The following is a 25,639-nucleotide window of genomic DNA, read 5'->3' on the forward strand; positions in this document are numbered from 1 at the left end:
CGAGCGAACACTGCATAAGGAAATCCGCGCACGTCTCCACACAGCCTCCGTACGGCTCCGGGGGGCTTATGTATGCTTCAGGGGATGGTGGGGGGGGTCGTTGGACAACCAGTGGAACGTCGCTGTCACGCACAGGGTCTACGGGAGGGAGAGCCGCAGCGGCGCCCGGAGGGCGCGCTTCCACCTGCGCGGCGAGAGCCTCCACCCTGCGGTTCAGGAGGGCGTTCTGCTCGGCCATCAAGTCTAACCGAGTCGTGAAAGCGGTGAGGATCCGCTGCAACTCACCGATTACCCCTCCTGTGGACGCCTGTGCGCCTTGTTCTTCCATTGGCCGTTCAACAGCCGGTTGACGCCCCTCGGGATCCATGACGCTGGCCGAGATATCCTGTTGGGAAAGTGTAGGAACACGGACCCACAACAGGGGGCGCAAATGAACGGACAATGGAGTAAGTCAAAATAACAACGCTTTACTGTTGTGAATGTGCACAACGAATACAACCAATTACAGAAATGGACAAAAGTCAATACACAAAGGTGTCGTGTGGGCAGGCTCAAAGATAGGAGACGCCTCTCCAAGGTAAGACCGGAACCACACGGCTTCCTCCGCCACAGGACCCCGGGAATACTGGAGCCGCCAAGTCCCGAACTCCCAGGTGGCCACTGCCTCCGCGTGTCGGACCTGGTACTGCTGGCGAGGGAAAAAGAACAGTTAGATGGGGGCGCGTTTGCACCCAGAACTCCGAACGGCAGGAAAGGTACCTCCACCTCTCGTTGGAACAGTAAACCAATAACTAGCTCAGTCAAAACTGTGTACTCAGTAGGCTTTGATATGTTACCTCTCTGGTAGAAACGATATCTCGGCAATGAGGTGGAGATGCCGTCCTGCTGATATACCCCACTGATGATTGCCGTCAGCTGTCTCAGGTGATGGGTGACAGCTGTCACCGAGGCTGCTCCCGTGAGGCGGCGGCGCCCTCTGGTGCCTGGAGCCCGCACTCCAGGCAGGGCGCCCTCTGGTGATGGTGGGCCAGCAGTACCTCCTCTTCAGCGGCCCACACAACAATCAGAGAGAATCAGAGAGATAATCACCTTTATTGTCACTGTAATTTACATTGCAATGAGATTTGAGTACAACTTCAAAAGGTGCTTTTCTGAGGTGCGAGTAACTGTTAGCCAAATAAAAGATAATGAAATTTAACCAGATAAATTATTTAAATATACTTGTATGTACAACTAAAATAACATGTGGACAAAAGTAAAATGTAAAATGAGAATTTTGTACAACTGTGGAATGATACTGCATGGGAAAATATTGCACATGGGTACAGATATTGCACAAGAACTTTGAAAAGTGCAGATTAATGTGGTTTGTTATTGTTCAGTGCAGTGATTGCTCTGGGGAGAAAGCTGTCCCTGAGTCTGTTTGTCCTAGTTTTGATTGACCTATACCGTCGGCCTGAGGGTACTAGGTCAAACAGGTGGTTGCTGGGTGTGACTTTGATGATGCTGGCAGCTCTGCTGAGATAGCAAGAACTGGCAATGTCCTCCAGGCTGGGCACTGATCAGCTAGTGATCCTCTGGGCCATGTTGAGCACCATCTGCAGTGCTCTCCTGTCTGCTGCTGAGCACCCCCCGTACCACGCTGTAATGCAGTACATCAGGATGCTCTCAATGGTGGCTCTGTAGAACAACACCAGCAGCTTCTCCTCCAGCTTGTTCTTCCTGAGCACCCTCAGGAAGTGGAGTCGCTGCTGGACTTTCTTCACCGCCACTGTGGTGTTGGCAGTCCAGGAGAGGCTGTCAGAGAGCTGTACTCCCAGGAACCTAATGGAACTGACCCTTTCCACACAGTCCCCATGGATGTAGAGTGGGGCTGGGTCAGTCCTGCCCTTCCTGAAGTCCAGGATTATTTCTTTTGTTTTTGTGGTGTTCAGCGGCAGGTTGTTAGCTGAACACCACACTGTCAGTTGGTTGACCTCGTCTCTGTAATGACTCATCCCCCCTTGAGATGAGCCCAACCACTGTGGCATCATCTGCAAACTTTACACAATAAAATCACCAGTGTAAAATTAACATTGACAGTGTTAAATTAACACTGCCAGTGTACATATGGTCCTACTCTGGCCAGAGTGGGATCATATGTTCACTGTTAGTGTTAATTTAACACTGGTGATTTTACTGTGTATGATGGTGTTTGCGAGATGGGTCGGAGAGTAGTCGTGAGTGTAAAGGGTGAACTGGAGGGGGCTCAATACACAGCCTTGAGGGGAACCGGTGCTGAGTGTGATGGTGCTGGAAAGGTGGGGGCCACGTTTCATGGACTGTGGGTGGTTTGTGAAGAAGTCCTTGATCCACTGGCAGATTGGGGTTGAGATGCCCAGATGTGTCAGTTTCTGGACCAGGATGTCCGAGATGATGTGGTTGAAGGCTGAGCTGGAGTCTAGGAAGAGCATCCTCACATAGTTCTCCTGGTCCTCCAGGTGGCTCAGTGCAGTGTGGAGCGCTCTGGTGATAGCATCCTCTGTGGAGCGGTTTACCCTGTAGGCAAACTGGTGGGGGTCCAGAGTGGGAGGCAGACAGGCCCTGATGTGCTGAGAGACCAGTCTGTCAAAGCATTTCATGACCACAGGTGTAAGTGCAACAGGCCTGTAGTGATTTATGCTCCACACTACTGACTACTACTGTTATGTGTTGGACGCGGGCGGAGGACCGACCAGCGTTTGAAGTAGGACCCAGTATAAAATAAGCAGAGCACGGTACAAAGGATAACAGAATTTAATAACATAACAGTGATGTGCAGAACAAATAAGTGCGCGGTCTGGCGAGGTGGAAAGACGGTGCGCTCCCAGCAGCACAAACGGTCCGGAGCCAGAACAGTTCGGACCCAAGGACCCCGCCGACACCCCCCAGGTGGCCGCGACCAACCGAGTCTGTGAAAGAAGAAACCATCATGTGAGTCCACCACTCCACACACAGAGAGACCACTCAAAGGTGTACATAAACAGCAAACACTTCCTGGCTTAATCACCAATCAGCTTCCCACCCTGCAGGCATGGAACACCCAGTTCAATTCTCCACTGCAGTGGAAGCTGATTAAACGACTAACATAACAGCTCAATATAATAAGGTGTGAGGGACACCACATTTACTGACTGTACTCATGTTAGTCACAAAACCTAAAGTACTTCAGGAAGTGTGCTGACGAGCGTGAGACCTCACCCCCTCCTCTTTCACAGACCATGGCATCAAACCTGGTACGGTCTCTGCATCCATGATGATGAGATGGCTCTCTAGACGATGATCTCACCCGTCTGGTCACAAGGTCGAGTCTCTGGCAAATACACACTGTGTACTCCAGACTTAAATGCAACCATGCCCCAATCCATAAAGATGCACCACAGCTGTGAGTCCTGACGAGCTGCACATGACAAGCTTCAGGTGATCAGGGTGAGGTCCTGATAACTCAGCCACACAGCCACTCAGTCCTGAACGCATGCCACCTGGAAGGAAAAACAAAACACAGAGAACAGAAGACAGAAACAAAAGGCAGCCAGGCACCCCAGCCATACAACAGCACCCCACCCTCACGGGAAGCCTCCCGGCGACCACACAAACCTGGCCCAGGAAAAACACCCCTCTCCAGGGACCACGGCTGGAAACAGTATCTGCATTCATCTTCCAACTGAATCTTCATTTAACAGAACTGTTGACGTCTTCACCTCTGATTGCATCTTTGCCTTTGTTTCTGTCAATCAATTTGCACAGGTGTGGCCAGGAGTTCTTAAACCTGTGCGGTCAGCCTTTGTCCGACCATGTTTAAAGTCTGTTTAGTCATAAAACAAAAAAGACAAACACAAACAACCAAACCATCCCCCCCCCCCTCCCCAGAGGACCGTCCCATCAAACCCCGGGAAGAGGAGAAAAGAAAAACACAACCCAAACTTAAGCTTGCAAACAAAAGAAAAACGCTAACCCCCCCCCCCCCCCCCCCGGACGACATGTAGGGACCAACACCCCCCAGAGGACATCCCGCCAGCTCCAGGAGTAATAACCACAGCCGAGGTCCCTCTGGGATCCAAAGTCACCCACGGGGACTCCCAGCGCCTCCCAGAGGACCGTTCCATCAAACCCCAGGAGACGCCCCCCCTCATGACTAACAGACCCAGCCCCGGCCGTCTATGGCTAGATGGACCCACAGCCCTTTCCCCCCCAGAGGACACCACAGTCAAACCCTGAGGGCGGAAACTGGGGGGGAAAACAAAAGAGAAAAAAAAAACATACAAACAAAACAACCCCAACCCCACCCCCTCGGTGCAGTGGAAACTGGAAGTACGTCCAGTGTCACCAACCACGACTATACCCCAGAAGTCAACCGGGAGGAGTGGAACAGCGGTAATGGCAGACGGCACAAAACGGTGCCACCCCTCCGACTTCCAAACCAGCCACCAGCTGCGGGTATATTCCACTGCCCCAAACCTCAGCTACGCCGATGGCATACGGCTCAAAGGCGCGCTGAAGCCGGAGGTGGAACAGGGAATCAACAAAAAAAACACACCGAACCCCCCCCCCCCCCCCCCCCCAGGTGTAGAGGTTACCTGGGAAACGCCCAGCATAACCAAACTGCACCACTCCAGCAACACCGACAACCTACGGCTCACACGGCTGGAGCCAGAGGAGAAGAGAGGGCACAACAAAAACAAAAAAAAAAAACAAAGAAAAAAGAAAAACAACCCAATTACCCCCCCCCCCATCACCCCCCAGAGGACCGTCCCATCAAACCCTGGGAGGTGAAACCAAAAGAAATAAAAAGAAAGATTAACATAAAGTTAACTGGGTCCTTTCAATGCTCCAGACAGCCTGCACGGTCACGACCCCAGAACACTAATAGTGCAGAAAATCTCACCCAAAAACCAACTCAAAAAACACCCACAAAAAATGAACCAACACAAAACTAATAAGTGACTTATACCGTCAAGCTCAAACAAATGGAACACACCTGTTCCACCTTAAGAGCATTAACGGTAATGTGACTCAGTCACCAACAGGGGGAGCCAAAGTGCTAAAAAAAAAAAAAAAAACCTTTGGTAACCGAGAAAACAACTCATGCTGCTTTCCCTGTGCGCAGCTACGTGTAACACACAACCAAAATGTGCTTCAACTAAATTACGCCGGAGCTGACACAACAGACGCAGTAGCTATCTTCACCCGGGGAGACTGGGCTACAACTGTAACAACAGGAAGCACAGCGACCCGTGCCACAGAACTCCGCCGTGCGCGTTCACCCATTAAAGACACACTCATGCAGCTCCCGTTTTACCTCTTATCCGGTCGAAGTGTGACGCGAAGCCGTCACTATTCACACTCCACAACAACCCACGGATAAGGTAACACCACAGGAACACGGCTGCAAGAGAGCTCAAATCACTATTCAATAATGGGTTCTCCGACACGCACCATCCGGGCGGAGAGCACCCGCAACTGATCCGGATAACTTCTGACGTCTGCTGCCGCCTTCCCGGCGTGGTACCGCCTTTGCTACCGCTGGGTCCGTGATGTGTTGGCCAGAGACTACTGTTATGTGTCGGACGCGGGCGGAGGACCGACCAGCGTTTGAAGTAGGACCCAGTATAAAATAAGCAGAGCACGGTACAAAGGATAACAGAATTTAATAACATAACAGTGATGTGCAGAACAAATAAGTGCGCGGTCTGGCAAGGTGGAAAGACGGTGCGCTCCCAGCAGCACAAACGGTCCGGAGCCAGAACAGTTCGGACCCAAGGACCCCGCCGACACCCCCCAGGTGGCCGCGACCAACCGAGTCTGTGAAAGAAGAAACCATCATGTGAGTCCACCACTCCACACACAGAGAGACCACTCAAAGGTGTACATAAACAGCAAACACTTCCTGGCTTAATCACCAATCAGCTTCCCACCCTGCAGGCATGGAACACCCAGTTCAATTCTCCACTGCAGTGGAAGCTGATTAAACGACTAACATAACAGCTCAATATAATAAGGTGTGAGGGACACCACATTTACTGACTGTACTCATGTTAGTCACAAAACCTAAAGTACCTCAGGAAGTGTGCTGACGAGCGTGAGACCTCACCCCCTCCTCTTTCACAGACCATGGCATCAAACCTGGTACGGTCTCTGCATCCATGATGATGAGATGGCTCTCTAGACGATGATCTCACCCGTCTGGTCACAAGGTCGAGTCTCTGGCAAATACACACTGTGTACTCCAGACTTAAATGCAACCATGCCCCAATCCATAAAGATGCACCACAGCTGTGAGTCCTGACGAGCTGCACATGACAAGCTTCAGGTGATCAGGGTGAGGTCCTGATAACTCAGCCACACAGCCACTCAGTCCTGAACGCATGCCACCTGGAAGGAAAAAACAGAACACAGAGAACAGAAGACAGAAACAAAAGGCAGCCAGGCACCCCAGCCATACAACAGCACCCCACCCTCACGGGAAGCCTCCCGGCGACCACACAAACCTGGCCCAGGAAAAACACCCCTCTCCAGGGACCACGGCTGGAAACAGTATCTGCATTCATCTTCCAACTGAATCTTCATTTAACAGAACTGTTGACGTCTTCACCTCTGATTGCATCTTTGCCTTTGTTTCTGTCAATCAATTTGCACAGGTGTGGCCAGGAGTTCTTAAACCTGTGCGGTCAGCCTTTGTCCGACCATGTTTAAAGTCTGTTTAGTCATAAAACAAAAAAGACAAACACAAACAACCAAACCATCCCCCCCCCCCCCCCCAGAGGACCGTCCCATCAAACCCCGGGAAGAGGAGAAAGAAAAACACAACCCAAACTTAAGCTTGCAAACAAAAGAAAAACGCTAACACCCCCCCCCCCCCCCCCCCCCCCCCCCTGGACGACATGTAGGGACCAACACCCCCCAGAGGACATCCCGCCAGCTCCAGGAGTAATAACCACAGCCGAGGTCCCTCTGGGATCCAAAGTCACCCACGGGGACTCCCAGCGCCTCCCAGAGGACCGTTCCATCAAACCCCAGGAGACGCCCCCCCTCATGACTAACAGACCCAGCCCCAGCCGTCTATGGCTAGATGGACCCACAGCCCTTTCCCCCCCAGAGGACACCACAGTCAAACCCTGAGGGCGCAAACTGGGGGGAAAAACAAAAGAGAAAAAAAAACATACAAACAAAACAACCCCAACCCCACCCCCTCGGTGCAGTGGAAACTGGAAGTACGTCCAGTGTCACCAACCACGACTATACCCCAGAAGTCAACCGGGAGGAGTGGAACAGCGGTAATGGCAGACGGCACAAAACGGTGCCACCCCTCCAACTTCCAAACCAGCCACCAGCTGCGGGTATATTCCACTTCCCCAAACCTCAGCTACGCCGATGGCATACGGCTCAAAGGCGCGCTGAAGCCGGAGGTGGAACAGGGAATCAACAAAAAAAAACACACCGAACCCCCCCCCCCCCTCCCAGGTGTAGAGGTTACCTGGGAAACGCCCAGCAAAACCAAACTGCACCACTCCAGCAACACCGACAACCTACGGCTCACACGGCTGGAGCCAGAGGAGAAGAGAGGGCACAACAAAAACAAAAAAAAAAACAAAGAAAAAAGAAAAAACAACCCAATACCCCCCCCCCCCATGACCCCCCAGAGGACCGTCCCATCAAACCCTGGGAGGTGAAACCAAAAGAAATAAAAAGAAAGATTAACATAAAGTTAACTGGGTCCTTTCAATGCTCCAGACAGCCTGCACGGTCACGACCCCAGAACACTAATAGTGCAGAAAATCTCACCCAAAAACCAACTCAAAAAACACCCACAAAAAATGAACCAACACAAAACTAATAAGTGACTTATACCGTCAAGCTCAAACAAATGGAACACACCTGTTCCACCTTAAGAGCATTAACGGTAATGTGACTCAGTCACCAACAGGGGGAGCCAAAGTGCTAAAAATAAAAAATAAAAACCTTTGGTAACCGAGAAAACAACTCATGCTGCTTTCCCTGTGCGCAGCTACGTGTAACACACAACCAAAATGTGCTTCAACTAAATTACGCCGGAGCTGACACAACAGACGCAGTAGCTATCTTCACCCGGGGAGACGGGGCTACAACTGTAACAACAGGAAGCACAGCGACCCGTGCCACAGAACTCCGCCGTGCGCGTTCACCCATTAAAGACACACTCATGCAGCTCCCGTTTTACCTCTTATCCGGTCGAAGTGTGACGCGAAGCCATCACTATTCACACTCTACAACAACCCACGGATAAGGTAACACCACAGGAACACGGCTGCAAGAGAGCTCAAATCACTATTCAATAATGGGTTCTCCGACACACACCATCCGGGCGGAGAGCACCCGCAACTGATCCGGATAACTTCTGACGTCTGCTGCCGCCTTCCCGGCGTGGTACCGCCTTTGCTACCGCTGGGTCCGTGATGTGTTGGCCAGAGACTACTGTTATGTGTCGGACGCGGGCGGAGGACCGACCAGCGTTTGAAGTAGGACCCAGTATAAAATAAGCAGAGCACGGTACAAAGGATAACAGAATTTAATAACATAACAGTGATGTGCAGAACAAATAAGTGCGCGGTCTGGCGAGGTGGAAAGACGGTGCGCTCCCAGCAGCACAAACGGTCCGGAGCCAGAACAGTTCGGACCCAAGGACCCCGCCGACACCCCCAGGTGGCCGCGACCAACCGAGTCTGTGAAAGAAGAAACCATCATGTGAGTCCACCACTCCACACACAGAGAGACCACTCAAAGGTGTACATAAACAGCAAACACTTCCTGGCTTAATCACCAATCAGCTTCCCACCTGCAGGCATGGAACACCCAGTTCAATTCTCCACTGCAGTGGAAGCTGATTAAACGACTAACATAACAGCTCAATATAATAAGGTGTGAGGGACACCACATTTACTGACTGTACTCATGTTAGTCACAAAACCTAAAGTACCTCAGGAAGTGTGCTGATGAGCGTGAGACCTCACCCCCTCCTCTTTCACAGACCATGGCATCAAACCTGGTACGGTCTCTGCATCCATGATGATGAGATGGCTCTCTAGACGATGATCTCACCCGTCTGGTCACAAGGTCGAGTCTCTGGCAAATACACACTGTGTACTCCAGACTTAAATGCAACCATGCCCCAATCCATAAAGATGCACCACAGCTGTGAGTCCTGACGAGCTGCACATGACAAGCTTCAGGTGATCAGGGTGAGGTCCTGATAACTCAGCCACACAGCCACTCAGTCCTGAACGCATGCCACCTGGAAGGAAAAACAAAACACAGAGAACAGAAGACAGAAACAAAAGGCAGCCAGGCACCCCAGCCATACAACAACTACTACTACACTACTGACTGGGACCAGGATGATGGTGGAAGATTTGAGGCAGAGTGGAATGATGGCCTGTGACAGAGACAGATTAAACATGCAGGTGAAAACTCCAGCCAGTTGGTCAGCACATCCTTTGAGTACCTTGCCAGGTACACCATCAGGGCCGGCTGCCTCCCTGGGGTTCACGGCCTTCAGCACACATCTCACTTTGTGCTCCTGAAGTGTTAGTGTGCTAGAGCTGGAGGGTGTTGGGTGAGGAGTTGCTGCTGGTATGTCTGCTTCAAAGTGGGCAAAGAAGCGGTTCAGCAAGGTGTCAGACCTAGCATTTCCTGGGTTGCTGCTTCTGTAGTTGGTTATATGATTTATTCCCTGCCACATCTTTCTGGGGTCATTTACAGCGAAGTGGCCCTCTATCTTTTTCTTATAGGCAGCCTTGGCCTCCCTGATGCTTCTTTCCAGGTCAGACCTGACTGCATTCTACAGGGCCCTGTCCCCTGATTTAAAGGCGGTGTTGCAGCTTTTTAATAGGGACTGGACTACCCTGTTCATCCAGGGTTTCTGGTTTGGAAAAAACCCTAACCCTTTTGTTGATGGTGACAGTGTCAACACAGTTTTTAATGTAAGAGAGTATGATGTCAGTGTACTCCTGCAGGTTGTGGCTGGAAAATAAGTCCTATACAGTCTGTGAGAAGCAGTCCTGTAGCTGGGAGAGCGCTCCCTCAGGCCAGGTTTGGATTGTCCTTCATTGTGGCTTTGTCTGCTGAGGCAGACAAAGCCACAACGAAGGTGAGTGTAGGTGGAGGTAAGGGACAGGCAGAGATGGTCAGATCCAGCAAGATGGGGGAGGGGGAGTGACTTTGTATGCATGTTTTATGTTTGAATAAACATGATCCAAAGTATTTTCCCCTCTGGTGGCACACTTCACATACTGGAGGAACTTAGGGAGCACAGTCTTTAAACACGCTTGGTTGAAGTCACCAGCAACAACACAGATGCCATCTGGGTGGGCCAGCTCCTGTTTATTTGCACAGGCAGGCAAGAGGCTAAGGGCCGTGCTAACGTTAGCATCAGGTGGGATGTAAACAGCAAACACAATGACTACTGTGAACTCCCTTGGGAGATAAAAAGGTCTGCACAAGACTGCCAGCACCTCTAAATCAGGAGAACAGTGAGAGTCAGTGTTCCTGCTGCTACCGCACCACTCGCAGTTCACATAAACACAGTGCCCCCCACCTCTACTCTTACCCGAATCTCTGGTTCTATCTTGCCAGTGTAGCATGCAGCCTGCTTGCTCGACTGCAGTGCCGGGGATCAGCGGGTGAAGCCACGTCTCCGTGATGAAAATAACGCTGCAGTTCCATACAAAGCTGTTTGTAGCCATCTGTAGCTCCAATTCATCCATTTTGTGGGTGATGGATCTAGCATTGGAGAGGAAGAGGCTTGGTAATGCTGGCCTGTGAGGTTGTTTACGTAGCCTAGCATCAGAGCCCAACCGTCATCCTCGCTTCTGCTTCCTGTCTCTGCGCCGCCGTCTCTGCCTGCTGGGCAGGCTGGTAATCCACGGAAAACCCGGTGTTCTTGTTATGTCCTCTGGGATGCTGTGGTACTGGTGGAATTCGCTAGTAACCGATAATTTGTACCTCAGACCGAGGTCAATAAGGTTTTGACGGCTGAAACTGTGGGTCGCTTAACAAAACTCAAAGAATATACGTGAAAAAGTAACAAAAACAAGCACCAAATTGAAGAGCTAAAAACCGCTGCACCTCTGCATGCCGCCATCTTGAATTATCATGTGGTTGGGACGGTACAGGAATAAAAGTTAGTGGGAGTGGATGAGAGCAGGAACCAAGGTTTTAGGCAGCGAGCCGTCCTGGTATCATTTGGGCGATCAATTTTCGAAAAAGACGCCAAAAAAAAAAAAATAGCGGGCAGCTTAGCTTAAAGCCATCTCAAATTAGGACTGGGTTTCATCACTGCAGGCATCTGTGTGTGTGCTTGCTGCGAGGAGGAAGGGAGGGGGCGGGGGAGGGGTATGAGCCTCTGCAGTCGGTGCATGGAGAGTGCATGCGCTGAGCACAGAATGAAGTTAAGAGAAAACAAACAAAACTGTGGCGCTGCCTTTATTACACCCAGGACTGTTTTGAAGGTACATCCTGTTCACACCGTGTGCGCATCAGTGACAGTTATACTGAAATTATGAGATGAAATAAATGGTCAAAATTTGTTAAAAAACTGAGAACATAGGAATGAATGTTAAAAAATCACACACACCCGTGTTTACATAAAACCTGATGTGGAGAAACTCTGTAATGATGTTCAGAAGCAGAAATCGCATAAAGCAGCTGAGAACTCTGAACTTTAACAGACTTATTCTCCAAAGATATTTATTTTAGATGGCTTAATGTAGTTGTTTTATGTTCAAGCACATAATGTGACTGAGGAGGAGAAAAAGGAGGAAATGAACTCTAGTCAGAATAAAATACCAACTGCTGATTTTTGTTATTTTTCAAAGTTATTAGGCTGTAGCTCTGCGTTTCATTTATTTCAAAGTAACTTACCTCTTATTATTTTCAAATATGAGAGTCAAATCAGTTTGCATTGTTCAGTTTTTCCTGCACATGATTGTGTATTTTTTTTCCTTCTTTATAAGAGTTGGTGTAAGTTTGAAAAAAACAATAAAATGTTTAACACTTTTCTTTATAGCAGTTCTGTAAGTTCAGAAATGCAACAGAAACAACCACAAATTAGAAAAAAGTTGGGGCTGTATGTAAAATGAAGATAAAAATAAAAATGTTGCACTATTCTCAGTTTCTCCACTCACACCCACAGAAGCCAAAAGTTCTTCCAGAGTTGTGTCTTGGTGGCTTCCCGCACTCGTCTCCTTCCAGCATGGACATTTAGTTTTTGAGAACTGCCTACCTGACGTACGTGGTCTGTTAGAAAAGTATCCAACCTTTTTATTTTTTTTTGAAAACCTGATGGATTTGAATCACGTGTGCTTGCAGAAGCCAACCTTGAACCTTCGTGCGCATGCGTGATTTTTTTCATGCCTGTGGGTTGCATAATTTGCTTGTAAGCAGCCTTTGTGTGAGGATGGGTGGAGTCTCTCATCAATTTTTTCTTTGCAAGGAAATGGCGGAACGACTGGAGCAGCGCGACTGCATCAAATTTTGCCACAAACTAGGCGACAGCCAGGTGGAAACCATTTGGATTATTCAGATGGCCTTCGGTGACGATCCTCTGGGCATCACACAGATTAAGGAGCGGTACAACCGTTTTAAAGACGGACGCACAACGGTGAAGAGCACGCCGCACTCCGATTGGCATCAACATGCTGAAACGATCGGATCATTTCCAAAGTGAACGCTGTGATGATGTGCGACCGTCGTGTGATTATTCGAGAAACTGCGGAAGAGGTGGACATCAGCACTTTTTCGGCACATTCCACTGTGAAAGAAGATTTTGCCATGAAAAGAGTGGCGGCGAAATTCATCGGCACGAAGCTGATGGAGCAGCAAAAGCGCCTCCGTGTTGAAGTCTCACAGGACATGTTGTAACATGCTGTAACATGGGAGTTGTAACTCCCAGCTCGTCAACCATTCGGAAGATTCAGACAGCTTTCGGTGGCTTTTCAGTCGTGTGACTATCCGGGAAATTATGGACAAGCTGGACATGTCAGGGCATGTTACAACATGTCCTGTGAGGCTTTATCATGGAGGCGCTGTTGCTGCGCCATCAGCTTCATGCCGATGAATTTCGCCGCCACTCTTTTCATGGCAAAATCTTCTTTCACATTGGAATGTGCTGAAAAAGTGCTGATGTCCACCTCTTCCGCAATTTCTTGGATAATCACACGACGGTCCCACATCACCACAGCATTCACTTTGGAAATGATCGAAACAATGCCGATCGGAGCGCGGCGTGCTCTCCACCGTTGTGCGGCCGTCTTTAAAACGGGTGTACCACTCCTTAATCTGTGTGATGCCCAGAGGATCGTCACCGAAAGCCATCTGAATAATCCGAATGGTTTCTACCTGGCTATTGCCCAGTTTGTGGCAAAATTTGATGCAGTCGCACTGCTCCAGTCGTTCCGCCATTTCCTTGCAAAGAAAAAACGACAAGAGACTACACCCATCCTCACACAAAGGCTGCTTACAAGCAAATTACGCAACTGACAGGCGTGAAAAAATTCACGCATGCGCACGAAGGTTCAAGGTTGGCTCATGCAAGCACACGTGATTCAAATCCATCAGGTTTTTGAAAAAAATAAAAAGGTCGGATACTTTTCTAACAGACCTCATAGATTTACCATAAAGTACCACACTGTTTGTATTTCTGAATAATTGATATAAATGAAGTCTAAGAAATATCCAGGGAGTTGGAAATGTTCATGTATTCATCCTCTGACATTGGCTGTAAAAATGATTAATTAATTCTTTGTTTCTTGGAAAATGCTGCAGGCCTTAAATGAAGGAATGGATATATATTAACAACAAATAAATAAAAATAAAGCTGACCACACAAAACATGAAATATGTTGGTTTCATACTGTCTGCAGTTACACTAATAGAAGCTGAAGTAAATGTCAGGATCATTACATGTCCACCACCACCACATTTTGAAAAACTATAAGACCACAGGCAATGCATGATTTATGTTTTGTGTCTTTTAGTGTTTTTTTTTTGTTGTGCCTCCCTCTATTACCACAGATGAACTGTTCGTGTTGCCATATCTTCTGAAATAGAAGTGCAGAATACAAAATAATCTACAAAAAGAATGGGGAAAAGATCGAATCAAAGTTGGTGTTTTGCCTAAAAACTAAAACAAGGGGGAAAAAATGGGAGCAGTATGGGAGCGGGTGTCATTCTGAATTGGAGCGGGATGGGAGTGGGCGTTATTTTACCAGGAGTGGGACGGGACAGGAATTTTTTTTTTTTTAATCTCTGGCCAGGGATTGGGATGGGATAGGGATTTTTCTGTGGCAGCGGGATGGGACAGGAGTGAAATCTACTCCCGTGTCACCCTCTAGTGTGATCATGTCAATGGGCTCCAGGATTTGCCCACAATGTCTATCAGTCAGGCTATCACATGGTGGATGGACCGTATCGACGTTGCAATCACGTGTCACACAATGTGGCTCTCCGTTTGTATAGTGCACTGGCGTTGTGACATGCAGCTGGAGCAGCTATGTTTTTTTTATTTTTATCTCTGTTATGGTGGTGTGAGCATGCTGCTGGCCAGTGATTCCACCTCCAGTGGGACATGTCGAGAGTGGGTCAAATGGGCACTCGGCTGCCACTCGCTGTCATGCGGCCACTGGTGTGCAGGCTGGTTCAATTGCGGCATTCGACCAGTGTTCAACATGGCCGATGATTTTGTGCAGCCCCTCGGCTGCGACCCAATTTGTCCGACCTGCGTACAACATGCTGTGCTAATGTTGCGACAGCGATCAGATGAAAGTGCGACCTCCTCATCACCACAGTTTGAATGGGTTTCCAGAGCAAGTGACATGGTAATGTAGAGTACATGTACTGTGGCCAAATGGATGTGGCGATTGCTGTACGAGGGTAGGCTGAAAAGTTCTAAGGCTCACTATGATGCAGTTAATGCATTAACTGTATCCTCTTGGAATTGACCATCAGAGGTATCTCTCATCTTGCTTCACACTATGGTTGTGAGACTTGGATTCTAACCAAGAACTGGATGTCTCTGGAACTGGGTCTGTTCAGAGGATCTTTCGTTACTGTCAGAATGACTTTGTATTAAACAAATGGTCGGGAAACAGTTGAATCATGTCATTAAGTTATTGAGGGTATGTCAACTATTACAATTTGGCCACGGTCCAGCATACAGGTGAATCAGTGATGAGGACCCCTGGACCTTCCTGTCTGCGTAGTTGCTATCCAGGTCAAGGGCTGATTCTGTGGTGTCGTGGATGCAGTGGCACACAGTAGCATGCTACCAGACCAAAATCACAGCAGGTGTTAATTATTTATTAATTTGTTAATTATTTAGACAAGAAATATCTCATCTCAGCTTCAACAGGGGACCAGAAACTTCCCTTTCATTCCCTTTGATTAACCACCTCTGACTGGGGATACCAGTGCATTCCCAGGCCAGTGTAGAGATATAATCTCTCCACCTAGTCCTGGGTTTTCCCGGGGGTCTCCTCCCAGCTGGACTTGGCTGGAACACCTCTCTTGGGAGGTGCCCAGGGGGCATCCTTACCATATGCCTGAACCACTTGGTTAGCATCCAAGTTTCACAACCATAGTGTGAGACAAGAAATATCATCAACAGCAAATTAAAACATGTTGAAACCTTTCCCAAATCTTGTGGTGGAGCAAGTGGTTAATGCACTTCTTTCCAAAACACAAGGTTTGCATTTCATGACAACCTGTGCCCATTCTCCATATAATGTGGAGTTGAGTAAGAAATGCTATTGAACGGAAAATGTGTGCCAAAGCAATGTGCAGCTGTTGTTTGGTACTAGGTCTCACAGAAAGATATTTCAGCACCACTGGAATAATTTTATGTCAAACAAAAAGGTTTCTTAAGGAGACACAGTTCAGGAGTACCACTTGCAGTACCACTTGCATTGTGAGGGAACATCAGCAATGACATACTGGTCATGCTGCATGCTGCTCTAGACATGGTCCAGCATGCAGTGTGGTGCCTTAGTGTTGAGGACCCCAGCAGTTAAAAAGGGGCACCCACATATTTCCTGACTGGGTCAGATAGGCAGCTGACCAGCTATTTGTTTGTGTGGTTTAATAATGAGGTTGATACAGTGAGACATGCCACCAGCACATACCATCAAGTCAACAGGTTTTAAGATCACATTCCAACAATGTTATTTGAACACATTGCATTCATGTTGATGCCCTCCTAACCTTATTCCTGAATACTGTGTCCCTCTAGGTGGTGTACCTGACTGCTACTTTCCCATATGTTATGCTATTTGTGCTACTCGTGCGTGGTGCTACATTGCCTGGAGCGATGCAGGGTATCATCTACTACCTTAAACCCGACCACACCCGCCTGGCTGACCCACAGGTACCAAAACGGATGTACACATTGGATCTTTTCAGGTCATGGAAGATTAACATTCTATGCTGCAGCCAACAGAAATCCTACCAGTAATTCTTTCAGGGTACACGGAATCTCCTGTAGGTAGAGGAGTTCGTCCTGTCAAGTACATTTGCATGTGTGTATTGTGGGATCTGCTGCAGGTAAGGTTGTTTGTTGTGCACACAAAAGGCAGAGGTTTTTTGTCTACAAACCTAATACCCCCATCACCCTGTAGCACGAATTGCACAAATGTCGTTCGAATTGACATTGGAACGACATTCGTGCAATTCGTGCTGCATTCGAACTGCACTCAATTGCCTCATAAAGCATTCATACAGCAGTCAGCACATTTGCGTGTCGCTCATGCTGGACAACATAAGAACGGTGGTGGAGTCAGTCATACTGCATTCATACTGCCATAGGAATGGACAATCAAATGTCAGCCGTGCATGTTGACCTGTAGTCGTACTGCACTCGACCTGCAGCACAAATTGCACGAATGCTGTACAAATTGACATTCGAACTACATTCATGCAATTCATGCTACATATGAGCTACATTATATTTTCTCTGACAGCATTCGTGTGGCACTTAGGGAAATATGACGCATTGGCAGGGCAGCACGAATGTAGAGAACAGGCATATGACTGTCATGTTGCAGTCAAACTGGGGAATATTCATACGGTGGTTGTACTGCTATGTGACAGCTAGCCCAAATGGAAGTCAAAATGGAACAGGAACTGGCATCCAAAACTGGCAACCCACCAGCATTCGGAGCAGTCTGATTCATTGCCATGTCCTAATTGTGCCCCCGATGAGCTGGACACCCCTCCAAAATTCTATTAGTGCATAAAAGGAATATTGTATGTGCAAAGTCGCAAACATAATGTGCACTAGTCATGTACATTTGCAATCTTTTGCACCTTTGGTGTGAGTTACTTTTTGTTTGTTTTTTGTTTTTTTTTCATGTGTCACAGCGAGCGGTGTGTCCCCATGACGTGCTGATGTAAACTGTGTAGCCATGGTCTAACAGGCCACAATGACATGGAAATTCAAGATGAATCCTCTGACACACTGAGGAGGACTGATGATGGGTGCATGATTACATGCACAATCTTGGATCGTTCTCCCGTGATCACAGGCACAGTGCATCTCTGACACGTTGACGTGCACCAGTCCCAGTGCGCATCAACAACCATGATGAAATGGAAATTCAGATAAATCCTCTGAAACATGAGGGGACTGATGGATGTGTTATTAGAATGCACAATCTGGACATTATGCCACAATCACAGGCGCCTGCATCAGCATCAGTGTGTCTCAGAGCTGTGCCAGTTGATTTGTCGCATGTCTCTGAGATGCACCGATCTCTTGCCAACCTTGACTGTTTTAGTTTTTATATATCCTTATTATGTTTTCTAGAAAACACAAAAGAAAAGAGAAAACAGGCCCGCCAGGTGGGTGGTCTGTGTGTGTCTCAGAGCCGTGCCTCACCGTGCTAAACTGATTTCCAGAGAACAAAACCAAGGAAAACTGGGAGAAAAACCTGAGGCGGCATGGCAGATGACCAGCAACACCCAACATGGGGAACCGAGTGCCTGAGCCTGAACGGGTGACCAAAAACAGAGAGACCCCCAAACGGACGACAACATGGCAGTCCTCAGGACAAAGGAACCCCAAGGGCCCAGTCCTCGGGCCTACAGAAGCCCACAGAAAGAGCCAGGAGGGCTACCATTATGCCATCAGGGAGCAAGGGTGAGACAGAGGTTTCCCTGAGGGATGCACGGGAACAGAGACTAAAACTGGGATCAGGGACAAGGCGGGCGTGGTAGTGGAAAAATATCTTCTCCGGCACACAGCAGTGATCAAGCGGGAGGCTACTAATAAACCTGAACAAGGAACAAGGGGGTGAAGACCTGTATGGCAATCCTGCACAATCCCGGGAACACAACAAGAAGAAAAAAACCGTCAGCAACAACCAGACAACCCAACAAAGTGCAGAGGGGAAGATAAATGAACGATAGACATCAAAAATAAACCCAAAGAACACCAAAACAAACTATGCCTGAAAACCAAAACCATGAATGTAAAGGATTGCCAAAAGGAAAGTCCTGGCAAAAAGTAATGGAGGAACGAAATAAAAGGAACTCCAACCGAACAAAAATCCATGTGGAGGTAGGAAAGCGAGGGAACCAAAAAGGGAACCACATGTAGAGGAACACTGTAAAATAAGGACAACAAAAAATGAAACAACCATCGGACAGAAATTTTATGGGGACTGTGAAGAAAATATAAACGCAAAGTAGTGCTAAATAAACAAATAAAAGACAAAAGGTACAAAAAAGAACCAAACTTACATAAAGGGTAATCAATAATTGAAACTTGATGAATGGAACTGAGAGTGGTATTCGATGCAAAAGGACCTGGAGGGATGACCCATGCCTAACGTGAACAGAGGGGGGACCAGGGAGACATGAGTTCCAGAAACCACCACAAAAATAGCATGTTTGCTACTAGCAGGGTAATGTTAGCATGCCGGGACCAATCCAAAAATGACGTTCAAAACACAAAAACTGTTTACCAAGCCAAAACAACCAGAAGAGCATTACTTGCCAAAAACGGGAACCTAATGAACGGAGAAACTTGCTAAAATTTGCAAAAGTGGAACCATGAAAAACTGACAGTGAAGCAGATTCACCTGCAGAGCTAACCAGGTCCAATACCACTTTATGGATCCAGGAAGAGAACTTCAGTAAACCATGTCGTGGGAAGCAAACCAGTTCCCAACAGAAATACAACTATTGAGAGAACTCATGTTTTAAGCAAACTTTGAAACAAATGACAACCGATAAGCTAAGAAATAGCTTAGCACCAAAGAAATGCAGGAGCCCCATGTTGTCCAGAAACAAGACACTAAACAGTCTTCCTAAGGGGCACTGAAAATGGGAAAGCATGATTAAGAAAAATAACAAAAAACTCACAGCTGATTATGGCAGCAACAGTTCTCATTGGGAAGACCTCTGAAGATCTGAATAGAGACGGAGGTGATGAAGGGATGTCCTGCGCCGGACGCGCCATAGCCGACCTGGCTGGCTCTGCAGCCGTGCGTGAGAAAGCGTGCGCATTGTCAGATGCAGCTGGCTTCACTGAAGGCTGAGAAGCTGTGCGCGCTGCTGCATGCTGGACTGACGGGACTGGTGATCCTAGCCTGGCGCGCACGGCAGCAGAATCAGCTGTTTTTGCTGAAGGCTGAGAAGGTGAGCATGCTGCTGCATGCTGGACAGACGAGACGGGTGATCATGGCCTTGCACACACTGCGGCAGAATCAGCTGTCTTCGCTGAAGGCTGGGGGACATGGCGTGCTGCTGCTTCCTGGAGTAATGTGGCCGTTGATGGTGGCAGCGAACGCACCGTGAGAACTTCGATCATCGCTGGTTGAGTCTGGAGAGGAGTGCGCGCCGTATGTGATACCAGTGACATTGGCACAGTTGATTGAAGCTGAGGCATGATGAGCTGTGGTGACGCGGCCTGTTCACCTGGCTTCTGGAGTGTATGCGCCAGAGAAACCTCTGTGGGTGTGTGTCTCTCTGCATTGCTCCGGTGATGTCAAGGCTGGTACTGCCAAGGGCTGAGGTGATCGTGGTCTTTCCCAATGGCTCTGTGGGCACCAGGAGAGACATGTCCCCAGCAGAGAGGTCGGGCAAGATGGGAACCTTCATTCCCGTGGGCAAGGAAGTCGTGGTGGCAGCAGGCTGGCGCGATGGCACCCGGAGCTTCTGAGGTGTGGGCACAGGGGCCAGATGAGACGGGACCAGAGCTGGTGCCACATAAGATCGCGGATCTGGTTCTTTGGTCAGATTCAACTACTTCGGTTCACGTATGAACGGCCTTCGTGGAGCAGGAATTGGAGGCAGACAGGACGTGGGAGGAGTGGACAGCTGAGGAGGCATGACTGCTTCGGCCAACAGTGTGATGAAGCGGGGTATGTCCAGAAAGGAGTCATAGATCTCAGATTCAAACAAGTAGTCCATCGGATCTTCAACACAGGTATTTGCTTCAATGACTTCTCAAGCTTGCCCCAGGTAGTCAAACGTTTCCCACGGGGTGTAGGTGTGGTGGAAACAGGTGAAAAAAAAACTTATGTCAGCGAAGATCTCTTTAATTCTGGTCAAGTTCAGCTCAGGATCTGAGTCCGCTGCCTCCAGGTACTGGCCAGATTGTTCTGCCATGGTTCGTGGTGGCTTGGCCCTGAAGGTTGTAGGAGGCAAATGCAGACTCACAGACACAGGTGTTGGATTAAGAAAAATAGCTTTATCTGGTAAGCAGGCAATAGATTCAGTACACAGGAAATCTGTCAATGTAGTGGGGGTACAGGCAGGTAGCAAGCTGAGGTAGAGTCCAAAAAACAAGCACAGTTCCAAATACATGGTGACAAGAGTTCATAGGGCTGAGGCAGAGGCAAAGTCAAAAAACGAGCAGAGTTCAGGGAAGAGACAAGGCAGAGGTCGATAACATAGGCAAGGTCAGAAATACTACAAGGCAAAACAGGACAAAGGCGTGAGGCTGGAAAGTGCAAAATGCAACAGTCTGGTGAGGGACTGTAAGACTGTGAGGGCTTAAATACTAGTGGAAGAATCAGAGTGTGAAATGAGGAACATGTGTGCACAGAGTGCTGGAAGGGGACGTGACTAGAGAAGACAAAGGTAAGTGGAAGAGAGTGCAGACAGGCAAAAGAAAAGTGAACTGGGTCAAGATAATTAAGTGACAGAAAACCCAACGGTGCAAAGTGTGACCTGCTTGACTAACCATAATAAACACAAACAAAACAGAGGGGGTGAAACTAAAATCTAAGGTGGCGAGTCGAAGTGTGGAAAACCAGAAAACTTGTGATAATAACTAAAACGAGAGGACGTGATACAGGAAAGTGAATACACTAAACATGACAAAACAAACTATTGACAGAATAGGAAATAAATGATGAACAAATCAAAACCAGGGACAAGGTAATGCAATGAATGACAAAACCATAAATAAATCATAAACAGAATAAAACCGGTAACAAACGCATTACACAGAGTAAAGAAATGAACAGAACTAAACCAAGACTTACATGACAATGTATAACAATATGAAAACTAAAACCGTAAAATCTTCAGTGGAAGCCTAGACCAAAATAGGAGGAAAACCCAGACATGAACCCTGGGCCGGGGCAGATCCTGACAATGGGAGGATGAAAAAAAAAACGTGACACTGGGCTGAACAGAGACAGAGTGAGTGAGAGAGAGAGAGAGCCGAGAAAGGTTTTTATTTTTATTTTTTGCTCTGTGTAGTACTTGCTTTGACAGTGATAAAGTATGTTTCCCATGTCAATAAAGCTCCATAGAAGCTGACATTGAGAGAGAGAGAGAGAGAGAGCGCGAGAGAGAGACAGAGAGAGAGCAAGAGAGTGAGAGAGAGAGCTTTCCACCTATGTTGCATACTGCTGGCATTGTGGGGTTTCCTGCTGGGTTCATTATTTAATTTTATTATGTTGCCATGTTTATTCTTTCGTGCTGTGCCACATGTGACCTGCAGGAATCATTCAAGCCTGCTCCAAACCACATTCTGGCTAATCGAACAGCATTCGTGCATGACTGTACAGAAATGGTTAATGGACTGCATTTACATAGCGCTTTTCCATCTGCATCAGATGCTCAAAGCTCTTTAAACATCAATGCCTCACATTCACCCTGATGTGAGGCTGCTGCCATGCAAGGTGCCCACTACACACCGGGAGGAACTAGGGGATTAACACTTGCAAACCCAGCCTTTTCTCCCAACTCCTATTCTGACTGGAGGGTGCCAAATTGTTCTCCTGGGGGATTTCAACGCCCACGTGGGCGGCGACAGTGAGACCTGGAGGGGGGTGATCGGGAAGCACGGCCTCCCCGATCCGAACCCGAGTGGTGTTCAGTTGTTAGACTTCTGTGCTAGTCACAGTTTGTCCTCCATGAACACGTTTGAGCACAAGGGTGTCCATAAGTGCACATGGCACCAGGACACCCTGAGCCGGAGGTCGATGATCGACTTTGTAGTCATATCATCTGACCTTCGGCCATGTGTCTCGGACACTCGAGTGAAGAGAGGGGCAGAGCTGTCGACCGATCACCACCTGGTGGTGAGTTGGATCCGCTGGGAGGGGAGGAAGCCGGTCAGACCTGGCAGGCCCAAACGTATCATGAGGGTCTGCTGGGAATGACTGGCGGAACCCTCTGTCAGCGAGGTCTTCAACTCCCACCTCCAGGAGAGCTTCTCCCAGATCCTGGGGGAGGTTGGAGACATGGAGTCCAAGTGGACCATGTTCTCCACCTCCATTGTCGATGCGGCCGCTCGTAGCTGTGGTCGCAAGGTCTCTGGTGCCTGTCGCGGCGGCAATCCCCGAACTCGGTGGTGGACACCGGAAGTAAGGGATGCCGTCAAGCTGAAGAAGGAGTCCTACTTATTTTTGTTGGTAGGTGGGACCCCAGAGGCAGCTGACAGGTACCAGCAGGCCAAGCGTGCCGCAGCCCGTGCGGTCGCAGAGGCAAAAACTCGGGTCTGGGAGGAGTTTGGGGAGGCTATGGAGGAGGACTATCGGTCGGCCTCGAAGAGATTCTGGCAAACCGTCCGACGCCTCAGGAGGCGGAAGCAGCTCTCTCCTCGGGCGGTGGAAGAGTACTTCGAGGATCTCCTCAATCCCATCGTCACGTCTTCCGAAGAGGGAAGCAGAGACTGGGGACTCAGAGGCGGACTCATCCATTACCCAGGCAAAAGTCACCAAGGTGGTTAGAAAGCTCCTTGGGTGGCAAGGTTCCTGGGGTGGATGAAAATCTGAAAGATGAAGTCTGGCTGCAGCCAAACTGTGCACTCTGATTTCTCTTCTAGTTTATATTTGTTCTTGTGCTGAGCTGCAGGTCTGCGCTCTGGAGTTCTGTTATAGTTTATCTTTCTTCCTTGACCAAGAGCTGCATGTGCGCATGAATGAACCGTCTGTGAGTAACATGTGGAGATGGTCTGGAGTTATACTTGATGTGGACATGTCCTGTCCTCTGGCAGTCAGTCTGTGAGAAGGACTTATGTCCTTGTTTGTCCTTTATTTAACAGAATTATCAGTGTTTGAGGGGAGAACAAGAACTGTCTGCAGCCAGACAGTTTTTTTCTTTTAATTTGCTCACATGTGCAAGTGCGAACAAATCATCTGTGAGTGGACTGGAGATGACCTGTCTCTGGCAATCAGTCTGTGAGCAGGACTTTTATGGATTTTATTTACAACACATTTGTGAGAGAAGAGCAACTAGCTGCAGCAGCAGTCAGGCATTTTTTTCTGTGCCCTTTTTGAGCGTGTAGTTTTTACTGTATTGTGTACATGGGATAAAAACAATCCTTTGTGAATTATACTTCAGGAACAATGGAACACAGCAGAATAATAAATTGGTCATTGGGTAACGTTGTATTGTGAGGGTGTGGCTTCCAGTCACGTTGAGTGCTGTCGCGTTGCTCTGACTTGCGCTGGAAACCACTTAAAAATTAAACGTTTAATTTTTGGCGTCCGATTCGCTTGTCCTTTGCGTCCCCTCACGCTGTTGTGGCCTTGAGCACTTCCACGTGGCATCGTCATGACGCCACACGATGCAACTCGAAGTGGGCCCGGTGGTGACGGGGCTTTATTTGTCTGTCCCATAGGATACAGCTTGACTTTGTTTGATTTGCAAATTCATGTGATTGCTATGGCATTCCTTCTCTAGATGTGATGGGGGCTTAAAACCTGTGCTTGGTGCTTATAGTGTTTCTTCATGCAGGGAAAAAGTTCATGGATATCTTTAACCAAAGCATTGTGCGTGCTGAGATTTGGCCTACAGAGGTAAAAGTTGTGCCTGGTTGGGTTTAAGTTCAAGGATATCTATTTCCCAGAAGTTTGTATTAGTTATAAGGACTACTCAAAACATCCTAACTTATTGTGATAGTTTATGGGCATGTCGTATGATAGACGGAAAACTTGACTGCCAGGGCTATAACAAGATGCTAAATGGTGCTGCATTGGAAAAAAATAGACTTTGTGTCAGTTGTGCTGCATTTGTGTATTGTATACAGTTGGTCTCACAAGTTTACATACCCGTGGTAGATTTTTTTGTTTGTCTGGCCATTTATCAGAGGGATATGAATGATAACACAAAAACTTTTGGTACAGCTTCATGATGAAGTGGTATAGAGGAGGATTTTCTTAAACAGAAGAAATGAAAGTTTTGCTACAAATTCCCATAAGGTACATCTGAGATGCAAGCCTAGATTTGATATGTTTTAATGAAAGAATATCCTTCTCTACTCTACTCCACTATGAAGCTAAGAGTGGGTGACGCACAAATGCAAAATTTGCACTGTGCACAAGTTCTCCAATCACAGCCACTTACGTTGTATGCAAAGGTTTGGGCACCCTTGTTAATTTTCATGAATTTAATTTATAAATCATTGACTGTCTGGATCAGAAATTTCAGTTAAATGTATCATATAGCGATGAACACACTGATATTTGAGAAGTGAAATGAAATTTCTAGTATTTACAGGAAAGTGTGCAATAATTATTTAAACAAAATTAGGCAGGTGCATAAATTTGGGCACCCTTGTCTTTTTATTGATTTGAATACATTTAGCACTAATTATTAGAAACGCAAAAATTGGTTTTGGTAAGCTCACTGACCCTTGACCTCCTTACACAGGTGAATCCAATCATGAGAAAGGGTATTTAAGGTGGCCATTTGCAAATGTTTCCCCTCTTTTACATCTCTTCTAATGAGTGGCAACATGGGAGCCTCTAAACAACTCTCAAATGATCTGAAAACAAAGATTGTTCAACATCATGGTTTAGGGGAAGGATACAAAAAGCTATCTCAGAGATTTCAGCTGTCAGTTTCCACTGTGAGGAACATAGTGAGGAAAGGAAGACCACAGGCACAGTACATAGTTAAGGCCCGGAGTGGCAGGCCAAGAAAAATATCAGATAAGCTAAGTGAAGGATGGTGAGAATAGTCTTATTCACCCACAGACCTGCTCCAAAGACCTACAACATGATCTTGCTGCAGATAGTGTCTCTGTGCATCATTCAACGATACAGCACACTTTACACAAGGAGATGCTGGATGAGAGAGTAATGCAGAGGAAGCCTTTTCCGCATACACGCCACAAACAGAGTCACTTGCA

General features: G+C 47.9%; 1 protein-coding gene across 1 annotated transcript in view; it reads left to right on the forward strand.

Moving 5' to 3' along the window:
- Positions 1 to 25,639, forward strand: part of LOC117514721 (sodium- and chloride-dependent GABA transporter 2-like) — a 177,021-nt gene that overhangs the window by 85,432 nt on the left and 65,950 nt on the right. Inside the window, exon 7 of the mRNA XM_034175287.1 lies at positions 16,277 to 16,411. Within this exon, the coding sequence (XP_034031178.1) occupies positions 16,277 to 16,411 (135 nt within the window). The remainder of the gene's footprint in view (positions 1 to 16,276; positions 16,412 to 25,639) is intronic.

The sequence above is a fragment of the Thalassophryne amazonica genome, chromosome 1 (genome assembly GCF_902500255.1).
Source record: "Thalassophryne amazonica chromosome 1, fThaAma1.1, whole genome shotgun sequence".
NCBI lineage: Eukaryota > Metazoa > Chordata > Actinopteri > Batrachoidiformes > Batrachoididae > Thalassophryne > Thalassophryne amazonica.